This window comes from Sander lucioperca, chromosome 13 (assembly GCF_008315115.2).
Source record: "Sander lucioperca isolate FBNREF2018 chromosome 13, SLUC_FBN_1.2, whole genome shotgun sequence".
In the NCBI taxonomy this organism is placed as follows: domain Eukaryota; kingdom Metazoa; phylum Chordata; class Actinopteri; order Perciformes; family Percidae; genus Sander; species Sander lucioperca.
The window spans coordinates 13,748,801-13,765,000 of NC_050185.1; the positions used below are offsets into that span (position 1 = coordinate 13,748,801).

General features: G+C 44.7%; 3 protein-coding genes across 10 annotated transcripts in view; 2 read left to right on the top strand and 1 right to left on the bottom strand.

The window, feature by feature from the left end:
- Positions 1-21: 21 nt before the first annotated feature.
- On the bottom strand, positions 22-14,783 carry si:dkey-71l1.1 (uncharacterized protein LOC569883 homolog). 5 transcript variants are annotated; one of them, XR_004108627.2, is made up of 11 exons: positions 8,027-8,207; positions 2,530-2,729; positions 2,326-2,393; positions 2,114-2,206; positions 1,876-1,977; positions 1,649-1,754; positions 1,347-1,469; positions 1,144-1,220; positions 735-837; positions 408-641; positions 22-292 (listed from the first exon to the last, which is right to left on the bottom strand). XR_004108627.2 is itself a non-coding variant. In XM_031320226.1 (11 exons), the coding sequence occupies exons 3-11, from the start codon at positions 2,711-2,713 to the stop codon at positions 502-504; spliced, it is 996 nt and encodes a 331-aa protein (XP_031176086.1). In that variant the 5' UTR covers positions 2,714-2,729; positions 3,211-3,344; positions 14,773-14,783; the 3' UTR covers positions 22-501. The 5 variants fall into 5 exon arrangements, 4 of the variants coding, with proteins under 4 accessions (XP_031176086.1, XP_031176084.1, XP_031176085.1 ...); XM_031320226.1 differs by lacking the exon at positions 8,027-8,207 and adding exons at positions 3,211-3,344; positions 14,773-14,783 and having other exon boundaries at positions 22-641; XM_031320224.2 differs by having other exon boundaries at positions 22-641.
- Positions 3,562-7,443, top strand: fdxacb1 (ferredoxin-fold anticodon binding domain containing 1). Of its 4 annotated transcripts, none has more exons than XM_031320215.2 (6): positions 3,562-3,640; positions 3,955-4,140; positions 4,221-4,377; positions 5,372-5,575; positions 5,688-5,846; positions 5,932-7,443. In XM_031320215.2, exons 2-6 carry the CDS (start codon positions 3,957-3,959, stop codon positions 7,145-7,147), a joined length of 1,920 nt encoding a protein of 639 aa, XP_031176075.1. In that variant the 5' UTR covers positions 3,562-3,640; positions 3,955-3,956; the 3' UTR covers positions 7,148-7,443. The 4 variants fall into 4 exon arrangements, with proteins under 4 accessions (XP_031176075.1, XP_031176072.1, XP_031176076.1 ...); XM_031320212.2 differs by having other exon boundaries at positions 3,593-3,705; positions 3,948-4,140; XM_031320216.2 differs by having other exon boundaries at positions 3,593-3,705.
- Positions 7,527-16,200, top strand: part of alg9 (ALG9 alpha-1,2-mannosyltransferase) — a 12,004-nt gene continuing 3,330 nt past the window's right edge. Inside the window, exons 1-8 of the mRNA XM_031320217.2 lie at positions 7,527-7,737; positions 9,527-9,662; positions 9,826-9,960; positions 10,251-10,321; positions 10,480-10,568; positions 10,928-11,063; positions 11,166-11,253; positions 12,450-12,555. Of these exons, the coding sequence (XP_031176077.1) occupies positions 7,598-7,737; positions 9,527-9,662; positions 9,826-9,960; positions 10,251-10,321; positions 10,480-10,568; positions 10,928-11,063; positions 11,166-11,253; positions 12,450-12,555 (901 nt within the window). The 5' untranslated portion in view covers positions 7,527-7,597. The remainder of the gene's footprint in view (positions 7,738-9,526; positions 9,663-9,825; positions 9,961-10,250; positions 10,322-10,479; positions 10,569-10,927; positions 11,064-11,165; positions 11,254-12,449; positions 12,556-16,200) is intronic.

A 16,200-nucleotide genomic window follows, 5' to 3' on the forward strand; every position in this document is an offset into this window, starting at 1 on the left:
TTTCTAGAAGTTGATGTTTTGCTTTAGAAAATGGTCAGCAGAAAGGTCAGGTATACAAGAATTATAGTTAATGGGCTAAAAAATAAAAAACACAATTATTTTTCAATATAATCTTCATACATTACATTTCTTTACAGTATAAAACATTTAGTTATTTTCAGTTTACAGTAGTTTGTCCCTCATCCTTTCTGTTTCCGTTGTCCAGAAGGTGATGTGCCGTTTGGTTTCAGGGGAACAGTAACACATCTCCAGTCACAGTTTTTGAGCCCCTCAAAATGTTCATTCATTTTTCCTGTATAATCCAATCAGAAAACATCACCTCCATCTTGAGAGGTAGATTGCAAGCCTCAATTCTGAGCTTCAACACCCAAACAATCCACAATACTCAGGTGGTTCAAGTGTTTTACCTTGGAAGATCGGGTCATTAAGAAGCCCCTGAAACAGGTCTCTTGATGGACGTCCTGACAGCGAGCTGTAACTCAAGCAGGGGTTAGTGGCGGATTATCCCACGTTGATGCCTAGGCCCACTTGCAGCTTGTCACCTCGGTGATTTACAAAGGCACCCATAATCAGGGTGGCAGGGAGCGGGGTCAGACGCTTCTCCAACACACCTCCTATTATGCACCGACTGTTTATCATACCTGGATACACACACAGAACAAAGGTATCATATACTGTATGCTTTCTTAATAGTTTTCATTCACCATGACTCAAAGTTGCAGAAGGAAATTTACCTCGAAAGACCATGTTGGCCTCTGGGAGTTCCATCTGGTACCCAAAGGAGGTTGTGGTCTCCTGTGTCCTGGTACTGGCTTCAAACTCCACCCCGACTTGGATCTGGTGAACACAAACACACGCATATGCACATTTGTAATATGCACCAAAAGTAAATGGTGTGGGGCGCCCAGATGGCTCAGTTGGTAGAGCGGGTGCCCATATATAGAGGTTTATTCCTCGACGCAGCGGGCCCAGGTTCGACTCCGACCTGTGGCCCTTTGCTACATGTCATTCCCCCCTCTCTCTTCCCTTTCGTGTCTTCAGCTGTCCTGTAAAAATAAAGGCTGAAAATGCCCAAAAAAAATAATCTTTAAAAAAAAAAAAAGTAAATGGTGTGTTTATACAGTATGGTACCATTTTCTGTACCTGTTTGTTGGCTCTGTGATAGTAGCTAGCATGGGCACCTCCTTTGCCAGCATTCAGCGTCGCTACCCAGTTGGGTCCTGCATGGAGAGACAGAAAAAAAGACAAAAGGCTGCTGCTAAATCAAGCAAAACAGATCAGAAAAGATACCGGCTTAATTAAATCAGGTGTTTATAGCAGATACACAATGAACAGCAAAATCTAACTTGAGTACTGTCCAGCCAGAGTAAGAATTCCTCCTTCCTCTGCTCGGCCCCGGTGGTAGACCAGCTCCCCACCTAAAACCAGCCCAGAAGACACACTCTGCAGGAAGTGTGCCACAAGAATAACTGTCCAAGAGAAACACATACAGATACATATCGATTAGATCAACATCAAAATCACAATAATGTATTTTGTTGATAAATTGACAGTTGTATTCAGTGAAAAAAAAGATTTGGCTGATTGCAACTGTACTTTTTTTCTAATATCAGAAAATGCTCTTATCATTCCACCTTTCATTTCTCACCTGACTCTCTAAGGACGTCTGGATTGGCTACTGTTACAGCGGTAGTGAAGTCATTCCCTCTGTACTCAGTTTCAAACTGCCACGTTACAAACTGGGACTGCTGTGTCTACATCACAATCAACAATTTAAATATTAAGTTGTTTGCAGCAAACATCATTCATTTTGTGTAAAGTAAAGTGACTTTTGCAGTGACAGTGTCTGCATGGACACAGACATTAGGATCTTACCTGGAAAACTGTTCTGGCTCGTACGCGCTCAGTGACATGCAGCAGAGCATGAGCATTCAGACTGCCTGAAGAGTCCATCTCTCCGATCAATGCTGGGGCATCCTAAAAAGGATCAAGATGCAACCTGTCAACTAAAAAAAGGCAGCAACTTCATCGGTTTTCCAACGTTCTATACAGCTAAGCACTTTAATGATGAAGTAGTGGTAACATATTTATTATGTGATGACGCGTTCTTGACCTTGTCCTTGCTATAATCATCAGACTGCAGATGCTCCACGTGGAAACGATAGTACGAAGGACTAACAGCACTGAGGTGGAGAGTATGACTGACCTGGAAAAAACACATACATCATATTAAAGATACGGCATTTTTAGATGTAAGAGACTGCAAGTAACCCTTATTATCTTTACAACAAATAGTTTGAATCAACGTGGGTTGGTGAAAGTCACCTTGAAGAAGCTGCTCAGCGTTTTATTGAGGATCATCTTAACTCCCTCAATCTGTTGAGGAAACACATCTGGGGAGATAAGAAGAAAAACATTACTAATTCACTACTTTTGTAGTTCTATACTACCTTTGTATTGCCTGCTGCGTGGTCGGCACCTCTTTAACAGTTGTGGACACTCAAGTTTTTACTTTTTAGCCAGACATACCTTTGCAGCTCCTGTGGAGAGAGTGAAAGCTGCCTGGGTTGGGTAGGCGGCCATCTCTCCTTTCCCAACGTGGTGGACTGTCCCAGTGAGCAGGATGTGCGTTCCAGCGAGAAGGAGGGGGGTCCGTGGAAAAAGGCCAGTTATGATGGCCTGGACCAGAAGACAAAGCCAGAACGCTTCCCATGTAGTCACAACACTTCCTTCAAGACGCCAAGAGACAAAAGAGCGAGTTGTGATGATGATGCTATGACCCATTTATTTTTCTCACTTGCAGCATGTACCTGCACTATTTATATCACTATGTCATATATGAAGAGAATAGAGGCTGAGCATAAACCATGCCCTGAAACACAATTCAATGAGAGAAAGAAATTGAAACATAAAATTGTTTGTTATTGTACAAACACCTACACTCAGAGAGAAATACAAAAGAAGTTAATGACATCAAACATGCAAACCAAATTAATAATACAAACTTATATTTTTAAATGTATCGTTCTAGTCCTTTAATTTGGTTTATATTGGATTTAAAACTTGAGTTGCAAGAATGGTTACGACTATGTGCATCATTCAAGGCTGTCTGTTGTTTTCACGTGCAGGTGAAGCAATTCCGTTAGCTAGCTAGCATGACCTTAGCATCAGTAAAAACACACATAGTGCGCTGGTTGTTTCACTACGTACTTCCGTTGTTATCAAAAGACGTTAGAATCCAGAGCGATACTGCGAATCACACATCAGAAAAAACTGTCAGGTGGAATTTTCCACAGATAAACTACTAATACGCGAAGATATTGGGATACTCTTGACTGATGATGCTCCCCCCTCCAGATGTGATGCGCCACCTGCAAATGTGTCCCTCTTAAAACAGGACGGGAATTATGTGGTCTGAAGAATTACATTTACAGGCAACTCAATTGTGATATTATTAAAATAACTATACATTTTCACCACCTAACTTTGACTTAAAATACGTAGTTTTGTTGTTGTGGTGCTTTGAGTCATATGTCTATGCTTTGAGTCCTCGGGGAAACAGCGCAAAGTCCCGGATGTTTTGTTTCTTGTCGGACTATTGTATCTGCGACACAGCGTTTAACGCAAGCTGCTGCTACAGGTGAGATGTTCAGCTTTCGTGTACTGCAGCGCCCGAGAGAAGAAGGTCAACGGCTTTAATCTACAGTACAGTCAATATAATTTGTTATTTAGCCGAGCCCAGACACATGATAGCGTTACTTACTAAAATATGCAATTACTACGATTGTATTAGCTAGACCGTGAAGAAGACTGAAGGTGGTCATTCTCTCTCTCTCTCTCTCTCTCTCTCTCTCTCTCTCTCTCTCTCTCTCTCTCTCTCTCTCTCTCTCTCTCTCTCTCTCTCTCTCTCTCTCTCTCTCTCTCTCTCTCTACCTCTCTACCTTTAGCACTCAGTCATGAGCATATCTCCTTCACGGTCCATATTGCTGGTGGGAGAAGGGAACTTCTCATTTGCTGCATCTGCAAGCCAGTTGTACTCTGAGACGGAGACCAGCTTAACGGCAACTTGCCTGCAGCATCAGGAGGAGGCACTGCGGCATGAAGGTGCTGCCAATAACATTAAGATAGTCAAGGACTCAGGTACGGGCTTGTGAGTACAGTATATTTTAACCGAGTTGTATTTTGTGGCACTTTTTGTACACTTTTTTTGTGTTAACTAGGTGGAGCGGTGCTCTTCGAGGTGGACTGCACAAAGCTGGGGGAATGTGCCTCTCTCCAGGGCCGTGTATTTGATCGTGTGGTGTTTAACTTTCCTCACTGTGGGAGAAAGAGTGGGGTTAAAAAGAACAGAAACCTTCTCAAAAACTTCTTCCTCAGGTATAACTGTATCATGCCATGATTCAATCTATTCGCAGCATTTTCTTTCGAACAGCCACCATGTAAAAATGTTCACACAATGTCCTCTGGTGTAAATAGAATTATAACATTCCAGTTCATTTTCCACTTTGAAATAGTTTAACCGTCCAAACTTCCATTTTTAAACCATTAATTAAAAAAAATAGTGGCGCAGTTGGGTGTTACTTTTCTCCCTCCCAAACGTATGACACTTCATAACACTGGTTTTGCCATGTTAACTCCACATTATGAATAAAATTAGGTGTTATTCCTGAGTTTTGTTTTTTTATACTGAGTGACATTTATCTGTAGTACCAAATACTGACAACTGTCAAGTGCTAAAAAGCTGGCAATTAAATGCTTTTTAATTAAAGGCCCAGACACACAGAGCCGATAATCGGCCGTTGGACAGTCTGGCGAGGTCAGTGACTCGAGTCTGTTCGGTGTGTTCCGTGCCGTCGTCGGTCCGAGGGGCCGTCGGCCTTCATTTTGGCCGATTTGACATGTATAATCGGCGGGGCGGGCACTGCCGGCAGTCGGACTCAAATGACCCATCTGATTGGTAGAGTGCTAACCCGGAAACGGGGAGCAGAATGAGCGTGACTAGAGTCTCTCAAAATCTGACGAAAGTCTTTTAAACTGCATGGCCTATTTCTCGCTTAAAATGTTTTCAGAAACATGTTTTGGTGAACTATTTTGGTACAATATGAGATCGTATTCTGAACAAGCCGCCATGACAGTCTGTCTTTGAATTTCCGGAGAAACAAGACCCACGTGACGGGTTCGTCCAATCAGCTGCCGGTTTTCATTTTTGGGCAACAATACAGATTAGCGCCGCCTGCTGTTATGGAGATGTATTACGTCTCGTCTCTTTGGTGTGTTCTGGTTTGGAGGCATTTTTTTGACAAACTCGGGGAGACATCATTTTCACCCATGGTGACATACCGAGTACATATTTGTTTTTCTTTGCCTTCAGTTGTGTTCAGGTGTTGTCTGAAAACGGGGAGGTTCATGTTGGCTTGTGCAACGGACAGGGTGGGACACCAGCAGACCATCCGCAGCGAGAGTGGCACAATAGCTGGCAGGTAGCTGCCATGGCAGCAGAGGCACACCTAATCCTTAGTGATGTCCGTCCTTTTCAAAGTGAGAAATACCAGAGCTACAAGTGCACTGGATACAGGTAAGGAGTAAAGGTGAGTGTTAAAATGTATAAATTGAAACAGCACACTGTGTGTGTGTGTGTGTGTGTGTGTGTGTGTGTACTGACGCTCTCTTATAATTATGTTCTACAGGAGCCAGGATAAGGGCTTTCATGTGGAGAAAGGTTTGCTGCACGTGTTTACTCGCAGCCTCCCCTACACCCCTGCTCAGGTACTTAAGGTTGAGGAGGCTGTTGAAGGGGACAGGGTCCAGTATAACATACCAGCCGAGCTCAGTAATTACATAAACAGGTACAGTAACACAGCAACTCTCATGCCGTTTGAGTTATAAGCCACCAACACAACCACAAGCTTACTGTCTCTTCTCTTTCATCAGGGGATTTCTTTGCTCGGGTTCTGTCCACCCCGTCAGGTTGGTGCAAGATTTTCTTCTCAAAGGACTGGCTGAGAAGTGGTCTGTCTCCATGACGACAGAGACTATTCCCTTCCTCCTCACGACCAAACAGCTGCAGACGTGTTGTGACGTCGACAGTACACACTGCTATTGGATCCACCTGCTTCAGAAAGACCTCATTTCTGACACTCATGCCTCTACAAGCAAGAAAAAAGATCACACTCTGTCAGCCACACGTGTTACCTCAGATAAAGTGGACAGGGTGAGGAGCAAAGGAGTTGAGAGCTTAAGGTCTGCATGTTCTCTTGATGTTGATCCTGAAGGGGAAAGTGCTCTTTATATGCTGCGTCCATCACTGCTCCCTCAGATGGAAGAGCTTCTAACTAAAAAAGAACAGTTGATTAGCAATGCAGGGAGTCATGGGGACAACGAGGGGAATAATAAAAGTGTTGAGGTTGAAGGACATAAGGAGGGTCCCTGTGGGGGCTGTAATGGTGTCACCAGCTTGTTATTTGGCATTTGTGGCCTGGTGTTCAAGAACGTGACTGTCAACCTCTGGGCTCTGCCTGCCTTTCACGAGCTCCTCCTCAGAGGTGTTTTCCCTTCGGAATGTGAGCCAATCAAATTGCTTGGGCAAAGGCTGGAAACGCTGCTCGCACCCTATGGTGTCTCCCTGGTCGCAGAACAGGGGGGTCTGCGTCTGATTGCACAGCCAATGGGTTGTGTTGGTAAGGTGTTAGCAAGCATTGCAAGTGACAAGATTAGCGATGTCAGTGTCACTGTGTCCTTAAATTTGGACCTCCTCGCTGTGCTCCTGTTCTCACTCCCCGACTGGAGGCTGCTGTGGTCACATGATCCACGATTTTTACAACACTTTGCACTCCACTCATCACCAGGGAAACCTTTCCACCCATTCTCCCTGTTCCCAGAGCACTTCAGCTTTGACATCAGCTTCTGGACAGGGCCGACATGGGAGGAGAAGAAGTTCCATGCTCTGATCCGAGAGGCCAGTCGTGGGACCGTGGAGCAGGTTAAACTCATTGACAGATTCTCACATCCTGATCTGAGCCAGACCAGTTACTGCTACAGACTCATCTACCATTCAAACACACATGCTCTGTCACACACACAAGCCCTCCAGTTCCATAAAGACCTGGAATCCTTTCTTACCTCTCGGTTGCAAGTCACCATCAGGTAGCAACATTTGAATCTCTAGGAAGATCAGGGATTTAACCTCTTATTTTTTTCAGACAATATAATTACAAGTCTGATTGTTACTGCTAAGCAAATTATAAACGCATAATCTGCAAAACTGTAGTGGAACAGTGTTTACAGTAGTTGAGGCATTGTGTGCTATGTCTTTGAAATGTATACCGGTAATTGGAATTCTGTGTATCTGTGTGTATTTTAATTGTTATTCAACAAACATGCAATTTAACATTTAACTTGTGGTCTATCGAGAATTATTAATAAATAAAACCGCCCTGAAATAAATAAAAATGTCTGTCGTAAAAAGCAAAGCCAGTGTACTCCCGTAGCCTACTTAACCACAGCCATTCATGATTCATACAGTATTTGATGGGAGTTGTCAATAACCGGGCAGCGGCGAAAATGAACGAAGCCCGACTCGGGTACAGCATCGGAAAACATGGCGGCCAAAGCGCTTCGGCAGCGAACCAGGCGAGGCAGCAGACAAGATGCAAACAACGTTAACGTCCCCGCTGAAGCCCGGCCACCGAAAGAGGAGAAAGTCGGCGATGACAGTAAAACCACAGAGACCCGGCCAGAGTGAGTATGAGCCGGGAGAAGAGACGTTAGACTCCTCGGTGCTGTGAGCTCCATCCCCGGTCTGACTGACAGCCTGAGCAGGGGAAGCTAGCTAGCTTAGCTACTTTGATACGTTAAGCAAGTTTGGATCATAACAAAACGATAACAACGATGATACCGTCCTCCTTACAAACCCACAGGACTTTGTCTTTACTGTAGTGTTAATTATAATATATGTTAAGTTGTGTTTCCGTCCCAATAAATAGTAAGTTGCATGTTTCAATAGAGCAACGTAACGCAGTTGGGTTACCTGGTCAGCTCATTCATTCCCCCATTGCTGTCACACTGCCAGATTTCTGACGGCTGCAACACATACAGTAAATTTACGTGGCTGCAACAGATAAACTGTCTACAGTGGGTCAACTCGTGATCAGCATAAAGGGTTTTTCTTTAAATCAACGATTTCTGTTGTTGATACTTTGCTGAAGTCATTTGAAATATTCTAAAATGAGTTAGTAAAATGACGTGTCATAATAAAAACTAACGTGAGGATCAATGCTAAGCTGCAACTTAGCCGACTAATGTGATGATGGGTGTGAACAAGAGGACACATTGCCAGTGCAAATGTCGGTTATAACTGTTACCATAAACACCGGCACAAATTATTCTAAAATGCTATTTTGACTTGTGATAATTACTCTGAACAAGCACACAGCTGTCCACATCTGGAAGTTATTTATAATGGGCATTGATATAACAGAAGTCAACAACTGATTTTTCAGTGTCAGGCATCTGTTATTTGATAAAAATCTTAAGCAATCAGCTCATTGAAAACACACAACTAGAAACTACAAATGATGTGGGTTTTGGATTCTGGGATTCAAACAATACACAGTGAATTACAATGTAGTATGCTGTTATGGTTGTGTGAAAACCATTAGACGTGCATAGACAACATGCTGTGTGTCTTGATGCTAGGCACTGTCTGTCTATACATATCTGCATACTGTAAAAATGATGATTTATCTATAGAGCAGAAAAAGAAACACATATAACCTGTAAAAAGAAAATGAAAAAATATGTAAAATAATAACAATAAAGCTTGGAATAATAAAATTATGCTGCTACTACTAATAATAATATTAGAAACAATGAAAGTCACAGTAATCATAATTGTGTCGGTCAGAAAAAGTGAGTCGCAAGGCTGATTGGTAATTAGGACAAACGCTCAAGACAAATATGAAATTCAAATTACCTTACAACAAAATGTAAATAACACATTCAGGTATAATTTAAAACAAGCTTAAAAAAAAAAAAAAAGACAACAGACTACTTACAAAAAACAGGAACCAGAAGATAAATCCCAGAAGTGTGTCTGTCTTTCAATCTTCTGAGTAACAGGCTTGTTTCTTTTCTCTGTTGTGAGCTGATATTTACTTTATGTTCCACAAAACACTTAATTTTTGTAATTAAGGGCATATTAATTAGCCAGCTCTGATTTGATTACCATAACTGTTGTGGATTAAAAAGCAGGTGCACTGGACACATCAATCAGTTAAGCCTGTGAAGGTTAAAACACATCAAGCATCAAAGGCCAGTATACAGGTTCATTAGGTTGCTTCAGATGGCTAATTACACTGTTTAAGATTGTCTGTTAAGTATGCACCTAGCAGAGATGATGTACTATTTACATTGTGGTACATTTTTGATGTTTAATACATTTTGATGCTGAAATAGACTGTAATAATAGTGCAAATATTATTGTAGGGTATATAGCAATTTAGCATCTGTGTGTTTTTTTTTAAAATAGGTCAGTAAGTCGTGCAGGCCAGGTATGGGCTCCAGAAGGTTCAACTGCATTTAAATGCCTGCTTTCCGCACGTTTTTGTGCAGCTTTGCTCAGCAACATCTCAGACTGCGATGAGACCTTCAACTACTGGGAGCCTGTAAGTACTACTGTCTACTATCAGAAATCCTTAAGTGCAGTATACTGTCATTTGTGACCCTTTCATGGATTTTCTTACATTAGAATCTCTTTATTGTTCCAGCAAGATACTGCTTCTCTTTCTAACTGTTAATCTGTAATTGTTGTGATGACTGTTTTGACAGATGCACTACCTGCTCTATGGTACAGGGATGCAAACATGGGAATATTCTCCTTTGTACGCCATCAGGTCGTATGCTTACTTATGGTTACATGCTATTCCGGCTTGTTTGCATGCCCATGTTCTACAGACAAACAAGGTAAATATTCCAAACCTGCTGTCATTTCAACGTTGATATTTTTAAATGACTCCAGCCGACCTTTAGCATTATCAGCCACTCTTTTGTTCTTCTGTTATGGGAGGACTGTGTTTACCTTAAACTGCAGGACAACAGTGTCCTGTATATAGGAACATAGAATCTGTGGGAACTTATTTAAACATATCTGCTTCTTGAAAATTGTATTTTTTAATAAAAAAACGCAAAGAACTGATTAGCTATATGTTCCTACGAGGGGCCACCAAAAACCTTGTGCTATGATTGTGTTGCAGGTGTTGGTGTTCTACTTTGTACGATGTGTATTAGCATTCTCCTGCTGTGTCTGTGAACTCTATTTCTACAAGTGAGTTTACTGTCCTCTTTAATGCAAGTGGGCATCCTAAGCGCTTTTGCTTACAAATGTTGCCGTTTATATATATTTTGCCATATAGATATACATACTTTATATACTATATATGATATGGAAGTTAACCATTTGGTTTGTTTGTGTGTGTGACACAGGGCAGTTTGTAAGAAGTTTGGTTTGCATGTGGGCCGTCTAATGTTGGCATTCCTTGTCCTGAGCACGGGAATGTTCTGCTCGTCTGCAGGTTGGTCAGATTTAATCACTTTGTTAATCCATTTCCGTCCCTTTCATCATTTATAGCCATTTTGTCATTTTTTAATAACTATTCACTTTGGTCAAATACATATATTGCAAGTCTACCTTTTTGAACTGCCTCCATCCCAGCCCTCTTTGGTGTTTACCATCCAACTTTTTCGAATAACTAATTACAGAGCCATATTTTTCTGTCCTCTTTATTGCTTAATTTAGCACACTGATCAAAAATATGGAGCAGTACAGCAGTTTGCACAGTGTGCAGTATACATTTTAGAAGGAACATTTCATATTTGTGACACATTTCTGGTCTCACTTTTTGTGATATTTTTTTTTGTTCTTGCTCCTCAGCATTCCTGCCTTCATCTTTCTGTATGTACACAACGCTGGTTGCCATGACTGGGTGGTTTCAGGACTCAACACCGTTAGCCATCATGGGTGTGGCTGCCGGTGCCATCGTTGGATGGCCGTTCTCTGCTCTGATTGGGTAAGGTCATATTTTGGGGCAACACTTTGCCCCAGACAGACTTGTGAAACTGTATTATTCTTAATACAGCTTTGCAGATTTACAGATTTATTTTATTTTCAGGATTCCGATCGCCTTCGACCTGCTGGTGTTAAAGAGGCAGTGGGAAAGTTTTATCACTTGGTCAGCTGTTGCTCTGCTTCTGCTGCTGGTGAGAATATGTTTTAGATGCATGGAAAACGAATAAGGCTTTACATTTACGTATCACAGTACAAAGGTGCATGTAGATGAATTTCTCTTCTTTTCAACTGCAGTGTTTCCACAGATCTTCTGTGGGAGAGTTAATCAATATTGCAGGAATATTCAGTTCCTCCAGAAAAACACGATTATGCGATCGCATAATTCAATGCATAATCAGCCAAAGTCCGCATATTTATGCGGGGGGCCGCATTTTTTCAAATACGCCGCACTTTCGCCGCATAAATTGCCGATTTCCGCGCAAAATATGCGGGGCTTGCATGATTTCATAATCCCCACATTTTTGTTGCAAAAAAGTCACATATATCTTAGCAGAAAGTTGAAAAATGTTGCGTTTACTTCTGTTGCCATGGGAACATTATGAAGTGATGTAATTACGCGACGTGAACATCATTGAAAAGCTGCAAACCCCGCGATGAAGCCATGATGAAACTGCAATTTTTGCAAGTTCCCGCAATTTCATCGCATAAAATTGCATAAATATCCCGCATATTCCATCGCATTTTTTAAGAAAGCGTGCCGCATGATCAAGGATTTTTGCCCGCAACAATCACAAAAAAACTCCTTCTTCATTCTCCTCTGCTTTTTAGTAATACTTATCTAAAACACAAATTATAAACAAAAAACTAACTTTATTCTTCACCCTGAAGAAGGCCCGTGTGCCGCAACGCGTTGGTGCATATTTTTTACCTTTTGCTATGCATTAGCCACATCCATAAACCCTTTTTTAATATTTTCTTCAACAAGAGTGCCTTGGTTTTCATGCTGTTCTGATTCTATTGGATTACCCCTGCACCAAAGAGCACCTTGTTAGACCACCAAAAAGAAGCGCTTCTTTTCTCTGTCTTCCCAAACTTTATTCTTAATTGTCAAATACACACAGTACAATGTAGTGGAACTTGATTTCTGCAATTTAACCCATCCTAAGTATATAAGGAGCAGTAGACAGCTATATACATAGAGTGTCTGGGGAGCAACTTGGAGATTAGTGTCTTGCTGAGGGACACTTTGACATGTGGCCGGAGGAGCCTGGGATTGGGGTGACCACTCTACCTCCGAGCCACAAGCCACCCCATACAATATTATGTTTATGTTGCTGAAGCTAAATGTAAATGGGTCCATTCACTTTCCCCCCTGTTTCTTTCTCAGGTACCCCTCATGGCAGTAGACTCTTTCTTTTATGGCAAACTGGTCATTGCTCCACTCAATATTCTGCTGTATAACGTCTTCACGCCACATGGACCTGATCTGTATGGTAATATATAAGAGCACTCATCATTAATGTATCATTTTATATGATATTTTATGTTGGCAAAAACAGAATTCTGACCTGATGTTGATCACTTGGAAACACACTTTATTTTTTTAACATGAACAAAATTGTCTTAATACTGTATCTTATTCAGCATGTTACACAGGGCACTCTCTTTGGAGTCTATCTGTATTGTTACAGCAACTGCAGAACAAAGAGGTTGCATGATTAAACTGCATTGTGTTTGATTGTGTGCATCAGGTTTTATTAAAGCCAACAGGCAAAAACAGAACATGAGGCCCCAAACTTCCCTTTCCCGAGCCACATTAACCAGCTCCGACTAGGGGATCCCGAGGTGTTCCCAGGCCAGGTTGGAGATATAATCCCTCCACCTACTCCTGGGTTTTCCCCGAGGCCTCCTCCCAGCTGGACGTGCCTGGAACACCTCCCTAGGGAGGCGCCCAGGGGGCATCCTTACCAGATGCCCGAACCACCTCAACTGGCTCCTTTCGACGCGAAGGAGCAGCGGCTCTACTCCGAGCTCCTCACGGATGACTGAGCTTCTCACCCTATCTCTAAGGGAGACGACAGCCACCCTCCTGAGGAAACCCATTTTGGCCGCTTGTACCCTGGATCTCGTTCTTTCGGTCATGACCCAGCCTTCATGACCATAGGTGAGGGTAGGAACGAAAACTGACCGGTAGATTGAGAGCTTTGCCTTCTGGCTCAGCTCTCTTTTCGTCACAACGGTGCGATAAATTGAGTGTAATACCGCACCCGCTGCGCCGATTCTCCGACCAATCTCCCGCTCCATTGTCCCCTCACTCGCGAACAAGACCCCAAGGTACTTGAACTCCTTCACTTGGGGTAAAGACTCATTCCCTACCTGGAGAAGGCACTCCATCGGTTTCCTGCTGAGAACCATGGCCTCAGATTTAGAGGTGCTGATCCTCATCCCAGCCGCTTCACACTCGGCTGCGAACCGATCCAGTGAGTGCTGAAGGTCACAGGCCGACGATGCCATCAGGACCACATCATCCGCAAAAAGCAGCGATGAGATCCCCAGCTCACCAAACTGCAACCCCTCTCCACCCCGACTACGCCTCGATATCCTGTCCATAAATACTACAAACAGGATTGGTGACAAAGCGCAGCCCTGGCGGAGGCCAACTCTCACCTGAATCGAGTCCGACTTACTGCCGAGAACCCGGACACAGCTCTCGCTTTGGTCATACAGAGATTGGATGGCCCTGAGAAGGGACCCCCTCACCCCATACTCCCGCAGCACCTCCCACAGTATCTCCCGGGGGACCCGGTCATACGCCTTCTCCAGATCCACAAAGCACATGTAGACCGGTTGGGCATACTCCCAGGCTCCCTCCAGGATCCTTGCGAGAGTAAAGATCTGGTCCGTTGTTCCACGACCAGGACGGAATCCGCATTGTTCCTCTTCAACCTGAGGTTCGACTATCGACCGAACCCTCCTTTCCAGCACCTTGGAGTAGACTTTACCGGGGAGGCTGAGAAGTGTGATACCCCTATAATTGGCACACACCCTCTGGTCCCCCTTTTTGAAAAGGGGAACCACCACCCCGGTCTGCCACTCCTTAGGCACCGTCCCCGACTTCCACGCAATGTTGAAGAGGCGTGTCAACCAAGACAACCCCTCCACACCCAGAGCTTTAAGCATTTCTGGACGGATCTCATCAATCCCTGGGGCTTTGCCACTGTGGAGTTGTTTAACTACCTCAGCAACTTCCACCAGGGAAATTGACGACAATCCCCCAACATCCTCCAGCTCTGCCTCTACCATAGAGGGCGTATTAGTCGGATTTAGGAGTTCCTCAAAGTGCTCCATCCACCGCCCTATTACCTCCTCAGTTGAGGTCAACAGCGTCCCATCCTTACTGTACACAGCTTGGATGGTTCCCCGCTTCCCCCTCCTGAGGTGGCGAACGGTTTTCCAGAAGCACCTTGGTGCCGACCGAAAGTCCTTCTCCATGTCTTCTCCGAACCTCTCCCACACCCGCTGCTTTGCCTCTTTCACGGCAGAGGCTGCAGCCCTTCGGGCCCTTCGGTACCTTGCAACTGCCTCCGGAGTCCTCTGGGATAACATATCCCGGAAAGACTCCTTCTTCAGTCGGACGGCTTCCCTGACCACCGGTGTCCACCACGTTGTTCGTGGGTTACTGCCCCTTGAGGCACCTAAGACCCTAAGACCACAGCTCCCCGCCGCAGCTTCAGCAATGGAAACTTTGAACATTGTCCACTCGGGTTCAATACCCCCAGCCTCCACAGGGATGCACGAAAAGCTCCGCCGGAGGTGTGAGTTGAAAGTCTGTCCCGTTTGGGCTTACCAGGTCTGTCCAGAGTCTTCCCACACCCTCTGACCCAACTCACCACCAGATGGTGATCAGTTGACAGCTCTGCCCCTCTCTTCACCCGAGTGTCCAAAACATACGGCCTCAGATCAGATGAAACGATTATAAAATCGATCATTGACCTTTGGCCTAGGGTGCTCTGGTACCAAGTACACTTATGAGCATCCCTATGTTCGAACATGGTGTTCATTATAGACAATCCATGACTAGCACAGAAGTCCAACAACAAACAACCACTCTGGTTTAGATCAGGGAGGCCGTTCCTCCCAATCACGCCTCTCCATGTGTCTCCATCATTTCCCACGTGCGCGTTGAAGTCCCCCAGCAGAACTATGGAGTCCCCCACTGGAGCCCCATGCAGGACTCCATTCAAGGTCTCCAAGAAGGCCGAATACTCCGAGCTCCTTTTTGGTGCATACGCACAAACAACAGTCAGAGTTTTCCCCCCCACAACCCGCAGGCGTAGGGAGGCGACCCTCTCGTCCACCGGGGTAAACTCCAACGTAGCGGCGCTCAGCCGGGGGCTTGTGAGTATCCCCAGACCCGCCCGGCGCCTCACACCCTGGGCAACTCCGGAGAAGAAAAGAGTCCAACCCCTATCCAGGAGTATGGTTCCAGAACCGAGACTGTGCGTAGAGGTAAGCCCCACCAGATCCAACTGGTAGCGCTCCACCTCCCGCACAGGTTCCGGCTCCTTCCCCCACAGAGAGGTGACGTTCCACGTCCCCAGAGCCAGCGTCTGCTGCCCGGGTCTGGTCCGTCGAGGCCCCTGACCTTCACTGCCACCCATGTGGCAGCGCACCCGACCCCAGCGTGGTGGGCCCATGGGTTGGAGAGAGAGGTGCCACGTAGCTTTTTCGGGCTGTGCTCGGCTGGGGTCCGTGGCAAACCCGGCCACCAGGCGCTCGCTGACGGGCCCTCCATCTGGGCCTGGCTCCAGACGGGGGCCCCGGGCATCCTCCGGGCAGGGTCACTCCATCTCTACCTCGTTTTTTCATAGGGTTTTTGAACCATTCTTTGTCTGGCCCCTCCCCTGAGACCACTTTGCCTTGGGAGACCCTACCAGGAGCACAAAGCTCCAGACAACACAGCCCTCAGGTTCATAGGGACACACAAACCTCTCCACCACGATAAGGTGATGGTTCCAGGAGAGGAGAATGAAGCAAATTGATCTTAAATGAAAACATGAACAGTTTAAAGCTGCACTGTTTTTAGTTGACTCAAGAGGGCATACCATCATCAACACTACCATATCAAACCCTTTTGA